General features: G+C 37.8%; 1 protein-coding gene across 8 annotated transcripts in view; it reads left to right on the forward strand.

Annotated features, from left to right (window-relative positions):
• The window catches only part of LOC131221274 (methylcrotonoyl-CoA carboxylase subunit alpha, mitochondrial), a 111,677-nt gene that overhangs the window by 28,499 nt on the left and 63,189 nt on the right, over positions 1 to 19,989 (forward strand). For all 8 annotated transcript variants that reach the window (XM_058216474.1, XM_058216475.1, XM_058216478.1 and 5 more), the window contains 2 exons: positions 1,193 to 1,288; positions 1,366 to 1,425. In XM_058216474.1, the coding sequence (XP_058072457.1) occupies positions 1,193 to 1,288; positions 1,366 to 1,425 (156 nt within the window). The remainder of the gene's footprint in view (positions 1 to 1,192; positions 1,289 to 1,365; positions 1,426 to 19,989) is intronic.

A 19,989-nucleotide genomic window follows, 5' to 3' on the forward strand; every position in this document is an offset into this window, starting at 1 on the left:
ATGGCAGACGTTCAATCCCCCCACTGCTTTTTTTTAGTGTGGTCCACTTGATTGGTAGATTTGTCTTATTTTTCGTCTCAAGTGGACTATACCCAAGGAGACAATGGTGGTTGAACACGGTACCATCAAAAACTTCTTAGTGCGCACCTTGATTTTCCCTATATTTTATTAGGCACTTAATCTGTTGATAACTTCACATAAGTTTGAATGAAGAGAAAAAAACAATTATTAGCTTGATCCAAACTTTTATGGCCCACTAATGGTCAATCATCATTGTTTCCTATGGTATGGTCCACCTGATTATTGGATCTGCTTCATTTTTTTGGATAATGTCCTAAAATGATATGAAAAAACGGATGGAAAGGGTTGATACTGAATATAGTTGTCTTAGTTCAATTGAATAGCGCATAGCTTAGTACCATATACAAAGGAAACCTATTATGTCCACTTCTTTTTTGAGATTTTATGATTTAAAAGTGTGTATTAGGGCCTGTTTGGCCGGGCGGATTAAGAGGGATTAGGAGGGATGGGATGGTAAAATCCCGGCATATGCCAAACGAGCCAAACAGACCCGATGAACTTGTCCCAGGATATAGCAAACCCATGGATCTTAAACCAATGCACTGACATCACCATCATTACCTTAAAATTGATCCCATCCCTCCTAATCCCATTCAATCTTGCTTGGGGCGTGTTTGGTTGGACGGATTGGAAGGGATTGGAAGGTAAAATCCCGGGATATGCTGGGCGTGCCAAACAGACTCAGCGAACTTGTTCCGGGATATAACAATCCCATGGTTCTTAAACCAATCCATTGACACCACCATCATTACCTTAAAATCCATCCCATCCCTCCTAAGCCCATGGGATCCATCCGGCCAAACAGGCCCTTAGGGTCTTTTTAAATAATCCTTGAAGTTTCATTGAAAAATTCAACAATTTTCCCAATGTTTCCCCACGTTTCCCAAAAAAGTGCGGTAAATTATGCAATACAAATGATATATCCCGTGCGATAACCGATACGTATTTGTATCCCAAGGGTGCGATATATTGCGCGATACGGATATTTCGAACACTGATGATGATGATGATGGCATATTTTATCTCGTTGGTACATTATACTTATAACAACTTGTTTGTTAGTGTCTACAAGGACGTAATGATTACTAATTGAATCTGCTGCATTTTGTAGGTATTCGGAGACAAGCATGGTAATGTTTTACATTTATATGAGAGAGACTGCAGTGTGCAAAGAAGGCACCAGAAGATAATTGAAGAAGCTCCAGCAGTAAGGCTTGCATTCTTTTGCTGCTTTACATTTTTGTTTCAGAATTTTCAATAGTCATAACAAGTCCATTAATGCAGCCAAACATTGTTAATGAGTTCCGCTCCCACCTGGGTGAAGCGGCCGTTGCTGCAGCCAAGGTATAGCCTTTGAACTTTGGTTTCACAACTATTCTATCTACTAGCAAGATGTATTTTTGTTTGTCTTGTTCCTTGCATAGTGTCATTCCCTGACAGCTCTTCTGCTTAGGAACTAGAATGGAGGGAGATTCTCTTGTTAGCATGACAGATTGACAGCTCCTTAGTATGCTGATTTATTTTTTTACTTTGACAAATATTTCAATGTAGTCAAGAGAAGGCTGGAAATAGGACTATATTCAATGAAAATGATTAGGAGATCGGAATTTTGGGAATATTCCATCAGGCTCTTGAAGCTCTTATCTTTTTCCGTCTTTTCTGTTATTCATCAAATTGTGAAATCAATACTTCGTTCTTTGTAGTCATTTGATTCAAGGTTTAAAGGGTCTTTTTAACGGAAACCCATATGTTGATTTCAACCATCAAATGGTAGTCCTCTATGAGAATTGAGAACTTGTTAACTTCAGTGAGATGCTACCTGGAATCCTTTAGTTGTAGTGTCATCTTTTGTTGTAAGAAAAAAATTCCTGGAGTATTCTCTCGTGTTATCTTTCTGTAATTTCGCTGTCCAAATTATTGTCCAAGGCTCTAACCATTTCTATATGCTATAACCATTTCTATATGCTATGTAATGGGGATGTTACCAGCTAATGACCGGTTCTGACATTTTTTCTTGTTGACATGTATATTTTTGTATTGTGGGTCTGCACTTTCTGGACCGTGGGCTCTCTCTTTAGACCATGCGTCGTCTCTTATTATCCTCTTATTTCTCTTATTATTTTTCTTTCTTTTATTTTTCCTCTTTTGACCTTGGTTCCAAGGGTATATAATTTAATTTGGAATATCACTTAATATAAAGAATAACAGGATTGGATGTCCAACCCTAGTTAGAGTTTTTGTCTCTCCAAGGATTTTTTCTCTGATATTGTTTCGGAGCAAAAAAGCTCCTATGGTTTTCTCCTCATCCTCCCTTCTCTCTCCTCTCTCCTCTCTGTTTTCTTCTTCTCTTCTATTCTTTATTCTTTTTAGATTTTTCTCTTGGTTTGAGAGTCGTTGCAGCCTAATCAACAATTGAATGTGATTAACGGGAGGGATCTTGTGTTGGTTTCTGATATTATTTGAAGGGTTGCTGGACATTTAGTTTTAATCAGGTTTTTTGGAGCGTTTTCTTCATTTTTTTAGAAACTGGTTTGCAGTAGCTGGGGTTTGCTGAATATTTTTGTTTGGACAATTTTTTGGGTTTTTTTTTTTTCATCTCGATTTACAGAGATGGCTAGCAATCACGTGTTTGAGATTTATTTTTCATTTTGAAGATTCTCAAGATTTGTTAATATCTAGTGTATTTAGTGGTGAGATCCTGTTTTCCTCTTTGGTCTTTTGATTTGGAGTTACGAGGATAGGTGCCTTTTTTGATAATTTTTAGTGTTTTTTGAGACCGCTGCAAGTTATAGTTGGTTATAACAAATTTTAGTGAGACTGCTGCAAGTTATAGTTGGTTATAGCAATTTTTAATATTGATTGATATGAAATCTTGATGTTTAGTAGTATTTCAATTGTTTGGAATTAAATATGGCTTCTTCATTAGCATCTGAGACGGTTAATCCCACCACTTATGAGATGGAGAGGTTGATTGTTCATTTCGAGAATCTTGGGTTGTAGGTTACAACTCATTAATTTTATTCCAACAATAATCTTCAATGGTCAAAAGCTGTTGAGAGGTTTCTTGGGGGAAATTAAAAGTTGGGATATAGATAGCAGTATAAACCTCTTCTGACTAACTGATCCTTCTTATGAAGAGTGGAAATTGAACAATTTGTTAGTTTTGTCCTGGCTCCTGAATTTTATGGAACCAGAGGTTGGTGAATGACTTTTTCTGTGTCTATTGCACATTAGGTTTGGTTGATTGCTTATGAATTACATGATTATCAGAATAATATGACTTGAATTTACAATATTTATCAGGAGATTAGTCAATTGAGACGGAGAGATCAGTGTCTAATTATTATGCTAAGATGTGTGGTTTGTGATAGGAATTGTCTTTCTTGGATGATCTTTAATTCATTTGTTTTACAGATGCAGAGGCATACAAAAGTAAGTGTTGAAAAGAAAATGATATTTAAATTGTTGCTGGGCGGCTCGGCCTTAATTCTGATTTTGAGTTGAGCTCAAATTTTTTTTTTTTTCCTCCTCCTTTACCATCACTTGATAGTGTATATACTTTGCTTTTATGAGATGAGAGGCATTATACAGCTATGGGATCAACCGTGCTTGGAAAATCTGCCATATTGACAGGATTTAGTAATTTGATAATGCTGGTGTAGGCTTAGGTAAGGGTACACGAAGAGAAGGTCGTGATGATGGCCAAGGTCATGGTTGTGGTATGGATCATCTGTGCACTCATTGCGGTTGATATGACATATTGTTGATTATTGTTGGGCACTTCATGATAGACCTCAAGGCCGAGCTGCTAGTTTTGTAGTTATAGATGGTAAGAATTCTCAAAATACTGTCGGTGAAGCTATACCATTGGCAAATTCACTTATGGTTAGCTGATTATGACACTAGTTGGTGATGTGGTCCATCTCTCAAAAAGTGAGTATAGTGCTTAATTAAGGACCGTTCAGAATAATGCCTCTTGATTTGCATCTTTAGCTCAAATATGTAATATTTTCACAACTCTTTACACTGCATTTGTATTAAGCACTTGAGTAATTGATTCGGGGGCTACCGATCATTTGATACGTGCATCTGTTTTTTTCCTCCCATTTATCCCCAATCCTAAGTTAGGCCATATGAAATTAGCAAATGAACTCTAACACATATTGGGGGAAACGGTACTGTTTCCGTTTCACCTTTGTTTTCCTTGTCTTACTTTTTATTAGTTCGTAATATTGCTTCTAATTAGTTATCTATTAGTTAGATTACAAAGGACCTAAATTGTAGTGTGACATGTTTCCTAATCATTGTGTCTTAAGGATCTGAAGATGAAGAAGATGCTTAGTGGTGGACATGAGAAGTTTAGATTATACATTCTTTATTTAAATTCTTTGAGTCAGTTTAACGAGTGTTTTAGTGTTAAAAAGAAAGAACTTTATATTTGGCATTGTTGGTTTGGTCATCTTTCTAGTTTAGTTTTTCTTTGTTATTTCAACCAATTGAGTGTAGTAATGTCAAGAGTTTATATTGTGAAACTTGTGATTTAACCAAATATCGTACGTCTATTTATTCTCTTGTGTAGAGAAAGTTTAGTGGATTTTTTCTTTGGTTCATTTTGATCTATGGGGTCCAGTTCCCATGATTTCTATTTAATTTAAGTATTTTATTGATGATGCATCTCATATGATGTGGATTTATTTGATGAAAAATAGAGATGGGGTTGGCTCTATTTTCAAAGTGTTTCACAGTTGAAAAATCAATTTAATACAAATATTAGTACTCTTCATATAGATAATGGTAAGAAATATCTTTCCCATTCTATGATGTCATATCTTCATGAACATGGTATTAATTTTCAAACCACTTGTGTGTATACGCCGTAGTTGAATGAAATTGTGGAAAGCAAGAATAGACATCTTTTAAAAGTTACTTGTGCTCTTCTCATTGATATGTTCGTTCATAAATCCTTTTTTTATTAGATATTGTCCTTCATGTTATTTGATTAATCGTTTGCGTACTAATGTCTTTCTGATCAATCAAAGTTTTAGGCGTTCTATCCAATCCCTAAAATCCTCATTATGGGTCTTTGGGTGTGTTTGCTATATCTATAATATTGATCTTCATTGAAATAAATTGCCAAATTGTGCCATCCAATTTGTTTTCTTAGGGTATTTATATTCACACAAGGGATATAAATGTTTTGATCTGGTCATTAAAAAGCGCAGTCTCTATAGTTGTTAAATTTTTTCAAGGCGCCCCTATTATTTTCTATAGTTCAAGGAAGTACAAATCTATGGTTCTTCCCGTTCCTATTCTTGTATGTGGTTTGGTTGTTTCCGTTGTTCCTTTTAAACATGATAATGTTAAAGATACAGTTGTTTTTTTTATTCACAATCGACTAGATCAGTCTTGAAGGTGTATGAAAGGAACGTTTGCACTCAAATTCTTTCTCGGGCACCACGAAGCATGCTCTTTGGCAATAGGTATTGATATTTTTCTTACTATCATGCCTATTTATATTGATCCATATTTAGACTCATCCATAGATTTGCCTATTGGTATCAAAGAAATCAAAAAGATAGTGTACTTCTCTTCCTGTTAAATATTTTGTTTAAGATTATTCTGTCTCCAATATACAAGTTCTTTGTTTCTGCCCTTGAGTGTTTTACTTCACTATTCTTAAAAACCTTAAAGATGCTCTTCCTCCTTTATGGAGATAAATTATGGAGGAAGAGATCGCTACCGTTGAGAGGAATCATACATGCGAGATGACTGATTTTCCAGTTAGAATCTGTTGGGTTTTTACCGAGTATATGTTCCTAAGTACAACCCTGATGGTAGTATAGCTCGATGTAAAGCTCATCTTATTGCTAAATAGTTTAACATAGACATATGGTGATGATTATTTTGAGAGTTTTGCTCCTCTTGCTAAGATGAATTTATTACCAGTGGTAATTTCTCTTGTTGTTAATTTGAATTGGTTGTGTTGCACCAATTAAATGTTGAAAATGCCTCCCTTCTTGGTTTTGTTAGAAGGGGGGAGGGAAGAGGTGCCGTCTTAAGAAGGTTATATTAATTTTGAAGCAGGTTCCTCGAGCCTAGTTTGAAAAGTTTAGTGGGGCCCAAAGTCATATTAGATTTACTCGCATTGACTTTGATAATTCCGTATCTGTTAAGCAACATGTACAAGGTATCATCATTGTGTGTATGTGGATGATATCATTGTTACTAGTGATGTTGCTAGACCAATTTTTTAGTTGAACACTATCTGAGCAAGGTTTTTGACATTAAAGATTTGGGATTGTTTAAATTCTTTCTTGGAATTGTAGATCTCATTCTAAGAAGGCGTTGTTTTGTCTTGTTAAGAAGGAGAGAATCTGAGAGAGAGAGTATATGGGACTGGGACATCTAGCCCACTCTTATTTATAAATTATAATATTAGAAGACAAGGTAAAATTACATATATGCACTGGAAAAACTAGAGGAAGGCTTAGGGGCAAATGAGGAATGCATGGAACAAAGATAAAAGGCTGAAAAATTAAAGATAAAAGGTCCATAACATGTAAGGCCTAGGTATATGTACTGCAGGCCCAATTACAGGCCCACACACGTACACCTACACTTCCCCTCAAGATGAGGCATAGATGTCAATCATGCCTAGCTTGTTAAGAACACGTTATTTAGTTTACACTATAAGAGCCTTTGTGAAGATATGTACTAACTGCTTGGAGGACGGAACAAATGGAGTGGAAACAACACCTGTAACGTCCTTCTCACAAATAAAGTAACAATAAACTTCAATATGTTTTTTGCGCTCATGAAAAACTGGAATAAAAGCTAAGTGAGTAGCAATTTGATTGTCGTAATACATAGGCACATGAGTCTTAACAGGAAATTCCAATTCAGAGATAAAGCTTTTCAACAACATAATTTGACATAGTCTTCGCCACAGCACAATTCTCATCCTTGGTACTGGACCGTGCTCCAACTGTCTACTTCTTAGTCTTTCAAGTGATTAAATTGCCGTTGAAAAAAGTACAATAGCTTGCCATAAAGTGATGATCATCTCGAGAACCTGCCTAATTTGTATTAGAGTATGCTTTGGTATTAAGTTTATCATGGCATTTAAATAACAAGCCACATTCAGGAGACGATTTGATGTAGCGTAAGTTGTCATGAATTCCTTTAAGGTGGCTAGAACGGGGATCATGCATGAACTAACTAACTAAACTCATAGCATGAGGCAGATTTGGACGAGTAATTGTTAAATATATTAGTCTCCCAACCAAGCTCTGGTACATGCGAGGGTAATCAAGAAGCTCCCCATCATCTTCCCTAACCTTCTTATTGACTTATGATGGAGAATCAATAGGTTTGACACAAGATTATCAGTTGAAGTCAACAAATCAAGGGCGTGTTTTCGTTGAGACAAAACTATGCCTTTTTTGGGACGAGAGACTTCAATTCCAAGGAAATAGTTTAGCGGTCCCAAGTCTTTGATATCAGGCACCTTGCTCAAATATAATTTCAACTCAGAAATGCCGTTAGCATCATCACCTGTGATAAGAATATCATTCACAATAAATGGTCTCCTTCACATGCCTCTTGGCAATCATAGATGATCAGAATGAATATGAAAAGTCCAATATTGATCAAGGCCTCGCTAAACTTATTAAACTAGGCTTGAGGAGCCTGCTTCAAACCATATATCGCCATCTTCGAATGACATATCTTCCTCTCCTCCCCCTTTTGAGTAAATTCGGGAGGAAGCATATAGATTTCCTCAATCGAATCATCATTCAAAAAGACATTTTTTAACATTCAACTTATACAGGGGCCAATGTAGATTAACAACGAGAAATATTCACTTGAACAGAGCTCATTTTTCAACAGGAGCAAAGGTCTCAGAATAATCCTGACTAAACGTTTGCGTAAAGCCTTTATCAATAAGGCGAGCTTTATGTCGAGCTATACTTCCATATGGATTGTACTTGAGTGCACAACCCAATGACAACCCTTGGGATTCTCCCCAGCTGGTAACGCAAGTATCCTCCATGTATGATTCTTTCTAAGGGCTACCATCTCCTCCTCCATAGCTTGTTCTCAAAGAGGAGAAATAAGAACCTCCTTAAGATTTTTAGGAATGGTGGAGGAAGAGCACTCAAGAGCAGAAACAAAGGACCTGTGTTGAGGAGATAAATAATGATAGGAAACAAAGTGTTGAGTGGGATGAGAGGTGCACTGTCCTTTTGCTTTTCTAATAGTAACAGGTAAGTCCATAGAAGGACCGTCTAAATACATATCAATATAAATAGGCAAACAAGTAGTACTATCGGTACTGTGGGCAAATGAGCATGCTGTGGTGTCCTAAGGAAGAATAGGATTATGAACAGTCCTTCGTTCTTATACCTTTAAGTTGGACTCAGTAGAATCAGTAACAACCTTATCTCTAACATTATCAGGTTTGGATGGAACAATCACTATTTCATTAGACTCAAGGACGGGGACAAGAACAACCATAGAATGGTGTTTCCTCTTTTCACCAAAAAAAAAAAAAAAAAAAAAAAAAAAAACTTTGAGCATATTCAACAAATTTTACATCCATTGAAACATAATGCTTTTTAGTAATTGGATCAAAACATTTATACCTCTTTTGTGAAAACAAATATCCTTAAAAAATGCATTTGACAGCTCGATTTGACAATTTATTTCTAAGATGGTCATTATTATAGACATAACATATACACCTAAAGGCCTGCAATGAAATTTCAGGGATTGGATAAAAGGTCGAAAAATATTGGACATGTAAGAATTTAAGAAGACCTTTAGTAGGAAGATGCTTAATTGGATAACAATATGAGAACAACCTCTAACAAAAAAGATTCAAGAACTGACATACTAATGAGGAGAGCACGCATGACTTTCAAAAGATGTTTATTTTTTCCTTTCAACAATTCTATTTTATTGCGGGGTATATACTCACGTGGTCTAAGAATTAATACCATAGATAAGATAACATAGTATGGGAAAGACACTTTTTTTTAAAAAAAAATTATTTTTTATTATTTATTTTTTTGCATTATTTGTATGAAGAGTTCCGATATTCACATTAAATCAATTTTTTGACCCACCTATGAAACATTTTGAAATTAGAGCTAACCTCACCTTCAGTTTTCATTAAATAAATCCACGTTGTAAGAGATGCATCATTAATAAACAGGACAAAATATTTAAATATATTAGAAATAATAGGAATTGGACATCACACATCTGAATGAAGTCTAGAGAAAATTCCATTGGACCGTTTCTTCATAGGAGGATAAACAGACTTATGGTGTTTGGGCGAGACAGAAGCCTCACACTTTTAGTTTTTAACATCATTAGACTTGATTGACATGGGTAATAAGGACTTAAGTCTAAACTTGAGGGATGACCAAACCTACAAAGCTAGATGGAAAGATTTTCCTTTTTGACACTAAGACACTCACTAACATGACTTGAAGTATTTAAACAAAAATATATAAACCATCACTCTCATGTTTACCACCAAGCAACTTCTTTTCACCTTTAGATTCTGGAAAACAAAATGATCATGATAAAAAGTCACACTATAATTCAGGTCCTTTGTAACTTTACTAATTGATAGCAAATTAGATGCAATATTAGGAACCAATAAAACAAATTACAAGGAGAGACAGTGAAACAAATAAAGAACCCTTACTCCTAGTAGGTGTTAGGTTACCATATGCTAGTTTCTCACGACCTAAATTTGGATTAGGAATAAATGAAGAAAAAGAACTAGATATACTTGTCATATGATCGGTAGCCCCTGAATCAATAATCTAAGGACTTGACGCAAAAATAGTATGAAAGACAGTGGATGTGCTACTTGTCTAGGTGAAGGAAGTGGACGAGGAGGCCTTATTTTGAGTTGCATCCCATGAAAGAATATCATATTCGGATTTTGAGAGATGAACCACATCACCAACTAATGGAATGACAAATGAAGTAGTGTTAAGGTATTGCCTCCCTAACAATAATTTGAGAGTCCTTACCATCAAAGGCAACATAATTTGCTACTCTACCCTGAGGATAACCACGAAGAACCTAGCAACTGCTAACCGTGCGTCCATGTTTGCCACAATGAGTACACAACCGATGGATGCCACGACCACGGTCAGGACTACATCCACAGTCTCTACCACCATCACGACCACCTCTTCCCATACGCCATCCACAACCATACTAATATGATAATAGTTTCTAAATCTTGTCACTAGGGCATTATTTTCAACCACAGTTGAACTGATAGCTATATGACGCTTCTCATCATGTAATAGCAAAGCATACACAGTACCAAGCAATGGTAAAGCAAGTGATCCAAGAATGTGAGCACGAATTGGTTTAAAAACAGTTTTAGGACCCATTAATAATTCAAAGATCTGTTTCTTTTCAATACTTTTTGTATGCGTCTGCATTTGTAGAACACACGAATGGAAGATCATCAAGAAAGGACAATTCCTGCCACAGACCATGTATCTTGGCATAATAATCAGACACAAATCTCTTCCCTTGTCGCAAGTGACTAATCTCCTGATAGATATTATCATTGTTCTGAGTATCCTCAATATTATGATAATATCCTTGATATTATCCGTATCTCCAACTCAGCAATATCGATAACACTGGTAGTATCAGAAATTCCAGGTATTGGTGATTTATCACCAAGTATCGCCCGATGGATCGTTGTAACGAATGTTTTCAACTGTGTAAATTCCAGGTAGAGGTGTACACGAGTAGAACCGAGTCGAGCTTAGCACAACTTGACTGGGCTCGGCCACTTGTTGACCCCATCTCGAACTTGGCTTGGCTCGTTCCTTGAGCCTGACTGGCCAGCTCAGCTCGGTTCGGTTAAGTAGCTCAGGCCAGTTCGAGCCGAGTTCGCCTGTGCGACATTTTCACAAACACATGGTTTGCACCTTCAAAATATTATTGTTTATAAAACAGCAACAATGAGTTTACGTGTATTTTATCAAATACCTTGTAAGCAACATAAAAATCAAGAAAAAAAAAGGGTATTTGTTTCATATACGTCAGTAGAGAATGATTGATGATGATAGTGTGAAGAAGAGGGGAATATTGAGAGAGAAGAAGAAGGAGAGTTTGGGAGAGATGTTGTGTTAGGCTTGCTTGCCCTAACACATAATATTTTATTATAATAGAGTATATAGTACACCGCAGGAGAAGAGGGAAGTGTGCACATGCACTTACACTAAAAGGGGCCACTAACCACATAAACAATATACTAGCATTCTCTATACTCCCCCTCAAGCCGGAGCATAGATGTTGATCATGCCCAACTTGTCATGAACACGATGAAGAGCATCTCGACTCAAGGACTTTGTAAGAACATCAGCAAGTTGTTCCTCAGATCGAACAAAAGGAGTGACGATTTCCTTAGAAGCGACTTTCTCCCGAATAAAGTGACAGTCGACCTCAATATGCTTGGTTCGCTCGTGGAAAACTGGTTTACGAGAAATATGGATGGCCGCTTGGTTGTCATAGTGAAGAGAAATAGGATCCGAAGGAGGATAGCCAAGTTCCTCAAGAAGGTTGCGAAGCCACATGAGTTCATACGTCGCATGAGCCATAGTACGATATTCTGCTTCAGCCAAGGACCTGGCAACAACTGGCTGCTTTTGCTTTTCTAGGTTATAAGATTGCCACCTAGGAAGGTACAGAAGCCGGATGTAGAGTGGCGATCAAAAGTACTACCTGCATAATCAGGATCGGAATAGCCAGAAAGATGAAGATGATCATGCAACTGAAAGCGGAGGCCAAGACCCGGGGCTGATTTTAAATATCGAAGTATGCGGTAGACAGTCGTGAGATGGGAAGTTCGGGGAGCTTGCATGAATTGGCTAATAACCCCCACTGCAAAGGAGAGATCTTGGCGAGTAATAGTCAGGTAAATAAGTCGGCCTACAAGTCATCAATACATCTCGGGATCAGTAAGGAGAGCACCATCATCTGGTCGAAGTTTCTGTGAAGTATCCATGGGAGTGGTAGCAGGCTTGCACCCTAACATGCCGGTCTCCATGAGAAGATCGAGCGCATATTTTCGTTGTGACAAGACCAATCTGGATGATGAGCGAGCAACTTCAATTCCGAGGAAATAATGAAGAAGACCAAGATCCTTGATCTCAAACTTGGTCCTCAAAAAATCTTTGACCTTTCTCATTCCAGCAGAATCACTACCAGACAGAACAATATCATCCACATAGACAATAAGAACCATGATGCTCATCGATCGACGACATAAAGAGAGAATGATCGGCATGACTACGAACAAAGCCAAACTCCAAGAGAGCCTGACTAAATTTTTCGAACCATGCAAGTGGGGATTGTTTGAGTCCATAAAGAGCTTTCTTCAACCAGCATACAAGTGCAGGGTTGTGAGAAGCAACAAAGCCAGGAGGTCGATGCATGTAAACTTCCTCTGCAAGATCCCTATGGAGAAATGCATTCTTAACATCAAGCTGAAACAAGGGCCATGATAAATTAACGGCCAAGGAGAGCACAACGCGAATCGAATTAAGCTTAGCCACTGGAGAGAATGTCTCGAAGTAATCCACACCATGAGTCTGTGTGTAACACTTAGCAACAAGACGGGCTTTATAACGATCAATTGGGCCGTCTGGAAGAAACTTGATCGTATAAACCTATCGACAACCAACAGGTTTATGACATAAAGGAAGTGGCATAAGGTCCCGAGTATGATTCTTCTCAAGAGCAGACATTTCTTCTATCATCGTCTTTGTCCAATCAGGACTCTGAAGAGCATGTGAGAGAGATCTAGGAATAGTCTGTGATGAAAGGGAAGCTGCAAACGACTGAAAAGACGGTGAAAGATGGTCATATGAAACGAAATTACTAATGGGGGGTTGAGTACAAGAACATGACCCTTAGCGCAAGGCAATGGGAAGATTTAAACTCGAGGTAGGAGAGTCACCTACCAAAGTAAGCGGAAGGGTGGATGGCTAAACGTGTGAAGATTTTTCTTGACGATGATACACCCGCAGAGGCTTAGGCTCACCCATATCACCAACAGGATGCTGAATAGAGGGGAGATGAGTTTTCCCATGATCACTAGTGGAAAGAGGATAAGAGTCATACTCCCCCTGACTCGCAAGAGGATCACAAAGGGATTGGCCTGGAGCGGAGAAAAAAGAAATATCCTTAAAGAAGGTTACATCGGCAGAGACATATTTCTTGGAGTCAATGGGTTAAAGCATTTATACCATTTCTGACTCCGAGTATACCCTAAAAAGACATGTAATTGCCCTAGGGCTAAGTTTATCATTACTCCCATCCAAAATTTGAACAAAGCATGTACAACCAAAAACTTTAGGTGGTAGAGGAAATGGATTATCATGAGGATACAATATAGTAAATTAAGATTTGTAAGATAGGATACGTGAGGGTATACGATTAATAAGAAAAGTAGCAGTTAGAAGAGCATTACCCCAAAAATGTTTAGGTAGATGCATATCAAGCAGAAGAGTGCAAACAACTTCAAGAAGATGATGTTTCTTTCGTTTTGCAATACCATTTTGTTGAGGTGTGCGAGCACATGACGTCTTAGACAAAATACCACGTTCCTGCAAGAAGGATAGAAAGGCAGTAGACATGTATTCCTCCCCCCCCAATTATCAGAATGGAGGGATTTGATGAAACAATGAAATTGAGTGCACACTTCATGATAAAACATTTTAAGCGCATCAAACACTTCACTTTTAGATTTCAAAAGATAAATCCAAGTCATGCATGAATGATCATCAACAAAGGTAACAAAATATCAAAATCCAAAAGTCGAAGTAACCGGAGCTGGTCCCCAAACACCCAAGTGAACCAGAAGAAAATGTTGAGATTTCCTCCCAGAAGAGCTAGGAGGAAACGTAGCACGATGATGTTTAAACAATTCACAAATATCACAGCTCAATGGTTTAGTGACAGATAAAGAGGAAAATAAAAGTCTCAATCTAGCTATGGATGGGTGGCCTAAGCGGCAATGCGACCGAGTCATGGACTCTCGATCTAGAGAAAGGGTACTAGAAGTGGCAACGGGTGTATCATCGAGAAGACAAACGCCTCCTCGCTCATGCCCCCCACCAATCACTCTCTTCGTCTGTAGGTCCTGAAACAAATAATAAGAATGGAAGAAGGTAATGAAACAATTGAATGATTTAGTAAGAGAGCTAACAGACAATAAGTTTAATGAAAAACGAGGCACATGTAAGACTGAGGACAAAGACAAGGAAGAAGAGAGAGGGATGGAACTAATCCCAAAGATGGGAGATTGGGTTCCATCTGCGACTGTGACATACTGAGTGTGAGGAGAAGGAGAATAAGAAGAAAAGTATTGAAACTTACCAATCATGTGGGAGGAAGCTCCAGAGTCGATGACCCAGGAGATGGGAGAGGATGACGCAAGAAGGGCAGTACCTGATTGGGCTGAAGCTGCGTGAGAAGGCTCAGGAATATCACGAATGTGAAGCCGCATAAGGGCATCATATGCAGCCCGAGAAATGATAAGAGACTCCCCTGAAGTAGACTGCTCAGCTGTCGGGGTGGAAGACTGTCTCAGAAGCAACAGTGGATGCAACAGAAGCATCGGCATACGTAGGATGACTATGTATCTGCCAACAATAATCAACAGTGTGATTAGTTCGATCGCAATGTGAACAAATGCGGGAACCATCACGTCTACGTCCACCACGACCACGAAGACTACGGCCGCCACGAATGCGATCTCCCTCGCGGCCTTTACCACGACTACCAAAACCAGAAATGCGCCCTGAACTCAAGGATGGTACCCGAAGACCAAGAGAGGACTGATCGCTAGCAAGATGCACCGAACACTTGGGTGGCACAAATGAATGAGAAGGAAGAGTAGAGACAGTAGCACGCTGACACATGGCATAGACTGTCGTCAATGAGGGAAGAGGATCTTGCATAACAACCTGATCTTGAACATGAAAATAATCAGAACTCAACCCAGCTAAGAATTGCATGATACGAGTATCATCCCGCTGCTTATGACCATGTTCATGATCCTCTTTACATTTGGAAGGAAGAGGCTGATACATATCCAACTTATCCTACATACCCTGAAGCGTCGAATAGTAATCTTTTAAGGATCTGGAGTTTTGTTGGAACCGACTAATTTCTTGAATAAGCTGGAATACTCGTGAAAAATTCTGACATTCCGAGAACATATCATGAAGCGTATCCCAAAAGCCTTTAGCCGAGGATAAAAACATCATTGAGTGGCTAATCGAGGAATCCATACTATTCAACAACTATGCAATAACTTGATAATTCTTCTTTGTCCAAGACTTGTAGGTAACATCTGTAGAGCTTGGGGGATCATCCAAAATATATGACAATTTGTCACGGGCTCCTAAAAATACTTTTACAGATTGTGCCCATTGAAGATAGTTGTCACCATTCAACTTAGTGGAGGTAACCGGCAAGGGATTGGATTCAAGAGACCCTATGCTAAGAGATGAGGGCCCTTTGTCAGCCATTGGAGGGTCCAAGAGAGATAAACTTATGTCAAGAGAGCCCATACGCCAAGAAAGATTGATTCAAGCAACTCTATCTCACTCAATCCTTCAAGATTAGAAGAGATAAACCTCAAACAAATATCAATTATCCAAAATACCATGAAACGCAGTCAAAAAATGCCTAACCGAGTGAAAAATGGCTCAGCCGCACGTCTGTTTGAGGTTAAAAACCTCTCAAACATTGATCTTAAGTAAAAAATCCTCCATGGGTAGTTTGGGAGGAAGATTTCGGTCCATTTTGAGCTAAGAAACCAAAGAAAAGCTTACCGATTTGAGCTAGATCGAAGAAAAACGGAAGATGGGCCCAATTTTCGAATTTCTCTATTTCGCCCAAAATACCATCAAAGGAGGTCCAATAAATTGTGAAAAAATCATGACAAATCTTCTAAAATCAAGATCTATCAAACCCCTAAACTTGTAGCTCAAACGGAGTCCATGTGTCCGTACAATGCTGACGTCAGTCGTACGGCTGCTGACGTCAGCAAGGTGACGTGTTGCCTCTCAATCTGTTGGATGTGGAATGCCTTGATCTAAGCTCTGATACCAAGTAGAGAATGATTGATGATGATAATGTGAAGAAGAGAGGAGAATATTCAGAGAGAAGAAGAAGAAGGAGAGTTTGGGAGAGATGTTGTGTTAGGCTTGCTTGCCCTAACACATAATATTTTATTATAATAAAGTATATAGTACACCGCAGGAGAAGAGAGAAGTGTGCACATGCACTTACACTAAAAGGGGCCACTAACCACATGAACAATACACTAGCATTCTCTATAATGTACCTTCCTTGCCACCAACCACACTTCATTGAGTCATTTCATTAAACACTTGGTGAGCAACAATAATATCAAAGTAACCGAGTCACCGAACTGGATCGATCCGAGTTCGATTCGAGTTGGGTTAGATCCGAGTCGAGTCGAGCTCGAGTAAGCTCGAACTCAGTTTCGAATCGAGCTTTTTTGAGTCGAGTCGAGCGAGCTACCGAGCTAACTCTGCTCGTGTACAGCCCTAATTCTAGGTGTCACTTGTGTTGCCAATGTATTAACATCGCCAATATCTTCGGCTATGTAAATTCTAGGTGTCACTTGTATTGCCAGTTTATCAACGATATTTTGATAATATCCCCAATGTATTGATATTGTAAAAAATCTATTTATTAAAAAAATTTCCATTTCAAATTTTTTATGGGCGCATGGTTGTATGATGAATGCATGTTTTTATGTTTGTAGATATATGTATGGATGGATGGATTGATGGAATGTGCGTGTGTGTGTGTGTGTATTATGGGATGGATGGATGGGTGGATGAATGAGATGGTTGGATGGCCAGATGGATGTGTTTTTCGAGTTGATTTACTTTTATTATATGTTTTAATTATTGTATGGTGCCTGCATTTGTACTATATAAATTAATTTTAGTTACAATTGGATTGATTTCTAATGACAACATATGCTTTTAGGCCCCAATTAAATGAGAATTTAATATTTATGCATTCTTTTTGTAATTTTTTAATCTAAATATGCAAATATGTATATTTTAGCATATCCTGAAGTTTCACTCGAAAATTCTACCGTTTTCCGCATGTTTCCCCGCATGTCCGGTTGTTGGGGATATTATCAATGATATCGATATTATTTCCGTATCTTCAGCCAGCAAAACTTGTACCTCTACCGATACTTTGAACATTGGATATTATAAATGTTGGGTAGATTGTTCTAATTAGTTTACAATTCATTGGCTGGTAACCAAATCTCATGAGCAGTGGATAGCAAGAAAGACCTTCCCTAACTTCTGGTTTCATAGAGTTTAAGAGCTAGGATGTAACCAACACATTGTTTATTTCCATTTAGCATATGAGGGATCAGTGATAGAGGGTGGTTCTTTTATACTACTGTCTATATATCCCAACTTCTGTTTGCCTCCAATAAGCACCTCAATTGCTTTAGACCACCGAAGGTAATTACTTGACTTCAGTTTATGTGTTGTAATCTGCAGGCCAGGGTTCTCAGAATGAACAACTAACCGTTCCATTCTGGAATCGACGCGGTGGATAGTCTTAGATGTGGATGATGAAGCCATATAGAATCTCACACACTAATGGCAGAATAATGCTATAAATAGAAATAGCAAGGAGAATGAACAACTGTAATAAGAAATTCTAACGAATGTCCAAACCCAATCACACACGAAAGAGGGTCTTGCGGAAAAAATAGGCTAAAAAATAAGATTAATAACTCGATTGCTGTCCAAAAATATGGTGGCTGGAAATTAGGGAAAAATACCTAAAAATCTGTCCTAACAGAAAAAGTCAGTAAACCCTATTCAGAGCAACACAAAAATCTGTTTCAACAAGAAAAATTAAACACACCCTAGCCATGACAACAAAAAAATCTGTTTCAACAGGAAAATTCTGCAAACCCTAGCTAGGGTAGCATAAAAATCTACTTAAATAGAAAAATCCAGCAAACCCTAGCAAGGGCATCACAAAATCTGCTTCAACAAAAAAATCCAGCAAACCCCTATCTAAGGCAACCCAAAATCTACTTCAACTTAAACCAGATGTTGAAAATTTGGAAACAACTTAAAAAATCTGTCAAATCTGAATGTACAGCAATACCCTCAACCATTCAACAAAAATCAACGAGTCCTTCAGAAAAAATCTTCAAAAAAAGAATTGAAGAAGAATTTCCAGCAACATTTTCAATTGGACAGCAGAAAAGTCAGCAAGGGCTTCAAATCCAACAACTCATGATTTAAAACCCAAAAAAAATTCCTGCTGCAAGCCACCCTCCTCTCACGAATCACAAGTTAGTGAGGAAAAGGCCTCTTGACTGGAAACAAACGGAAAAGGAATGAAGAAGAAGAAGATAAGTAGAAACCCTAGAAGAAGAAGAAAAAGAAGAGGAAGAAGAAGAAAAAGAAAAAACCTTAAGAAGAAGAAGAATAAAAAGAAGAAGAAGAAACCCTTGAAGCAGTTAGGCTTTGATACCATGTTAAGAAAAAAAGAATTTGAGAGAGAGATCGTATGGGGTTGGGATGTCCAACCTTCTCTTATTTATAATAATAGAAGAAGAGGTAAAATTACATGTATGTCCTTTTATGAAGGAAAAACTAATGGAAGGCTAATGGGCAAATGTGGAATGCATGAAACAAAGATAAAAGGCTAAAAAATTATATAGAGAGAGGGACCATAACATATAAGACCTAGGTGTTTGTACCTATGGGCCTAGTCATAAGCTCACATGCACATACACCCGCATGTTTCTACGAATATGTCCTTGATTTATTGACTTTAATTGGTAATCTTGGTGTTAAACTTATTGATTCATCGTTAGAGGTTAATAAGAAGCTTCGGAATGATTGTGAAAAATTTATGGATGATCTTTGCATGTACTAGCGTCTGGGTGGTTGGTTGATATATTTGACCACTATTCAGGTAGATTCATCACAAGCAGTGTGTTTGGTTAGTCCATGCATACTCCTTGATCCAGTCACCTTAAGGCAGTTCGTCGCATCTTATGTTTCATTAAGTCTTCTTTAGGACGTATCATCTTGTTTAGCTGCCTATCACAATAATCTTGATATTGAAGGCTATTTTGATGCAGATTGGGGAGGTTCCCCAAATGATTGATGTGCTACTATAGGATACTGTAGTTTTTTCAGAGGTAATCTCATTACCTCGAAGATTAGAAAACATACAATTTTTGCACGGTCTATTACTGAGCTTAGTACCATGATGCTATGGCGAATACTGCATGTGAAAATTTGTGGTTAATTTTTTTTATTGTTGAATTAGGATTTCTAGTGCAGACTCCTGTGCTTATGTATTGTGACAATCAAGTTGCAATTCATTTAGCTTATAATCTTGTTTTTATGAGTGGATAAAACACAATAAAGCTGATTGTCACTTTATTCATAAGAAGGTTGTGCTAGCATTATTTCTACTTCCTTTGTTCCATCTACTGGTCAACTTGTGGATATCTCCATTGAGGTTCTTATCTTTTTAGTTGGATGGCGTATTCTTAGCAAGCTGAGTGTGATTGATATCTATGCCTTAGCTTGGGGGGAAGTGTAGATATATATTTTTGGACCATGGGTCCTCTCTTATTCTCCTCATATTTCTCTTATTATGTTTCCTCTTTTTCCCTTAACTCGAACGGTATATATATATATATATATATATATATATATATATTGTAATTTAGGACAACACTGAATATAAATAAGCAGGGGGGTGGATGTCCAGCCCTAATTAGTTTTTCTTCGCCTTCAATTATCTCTG

The sequence above is a fragment of the Magnolia sinica genome, chromosome 12 (genome assembly GCF_029962835.1).
Source record: "Magnolia sinica isolate HGM2019 chromosome 12, MsV1, whole genome shotgun sequence".
Lineage (NCBI taxonomy): Eukaryota > Viridiplantae > Streptophyta > Magnoliopsida > Magnoliales > Magnoliaceae > Magnolia > Magnolia sinica.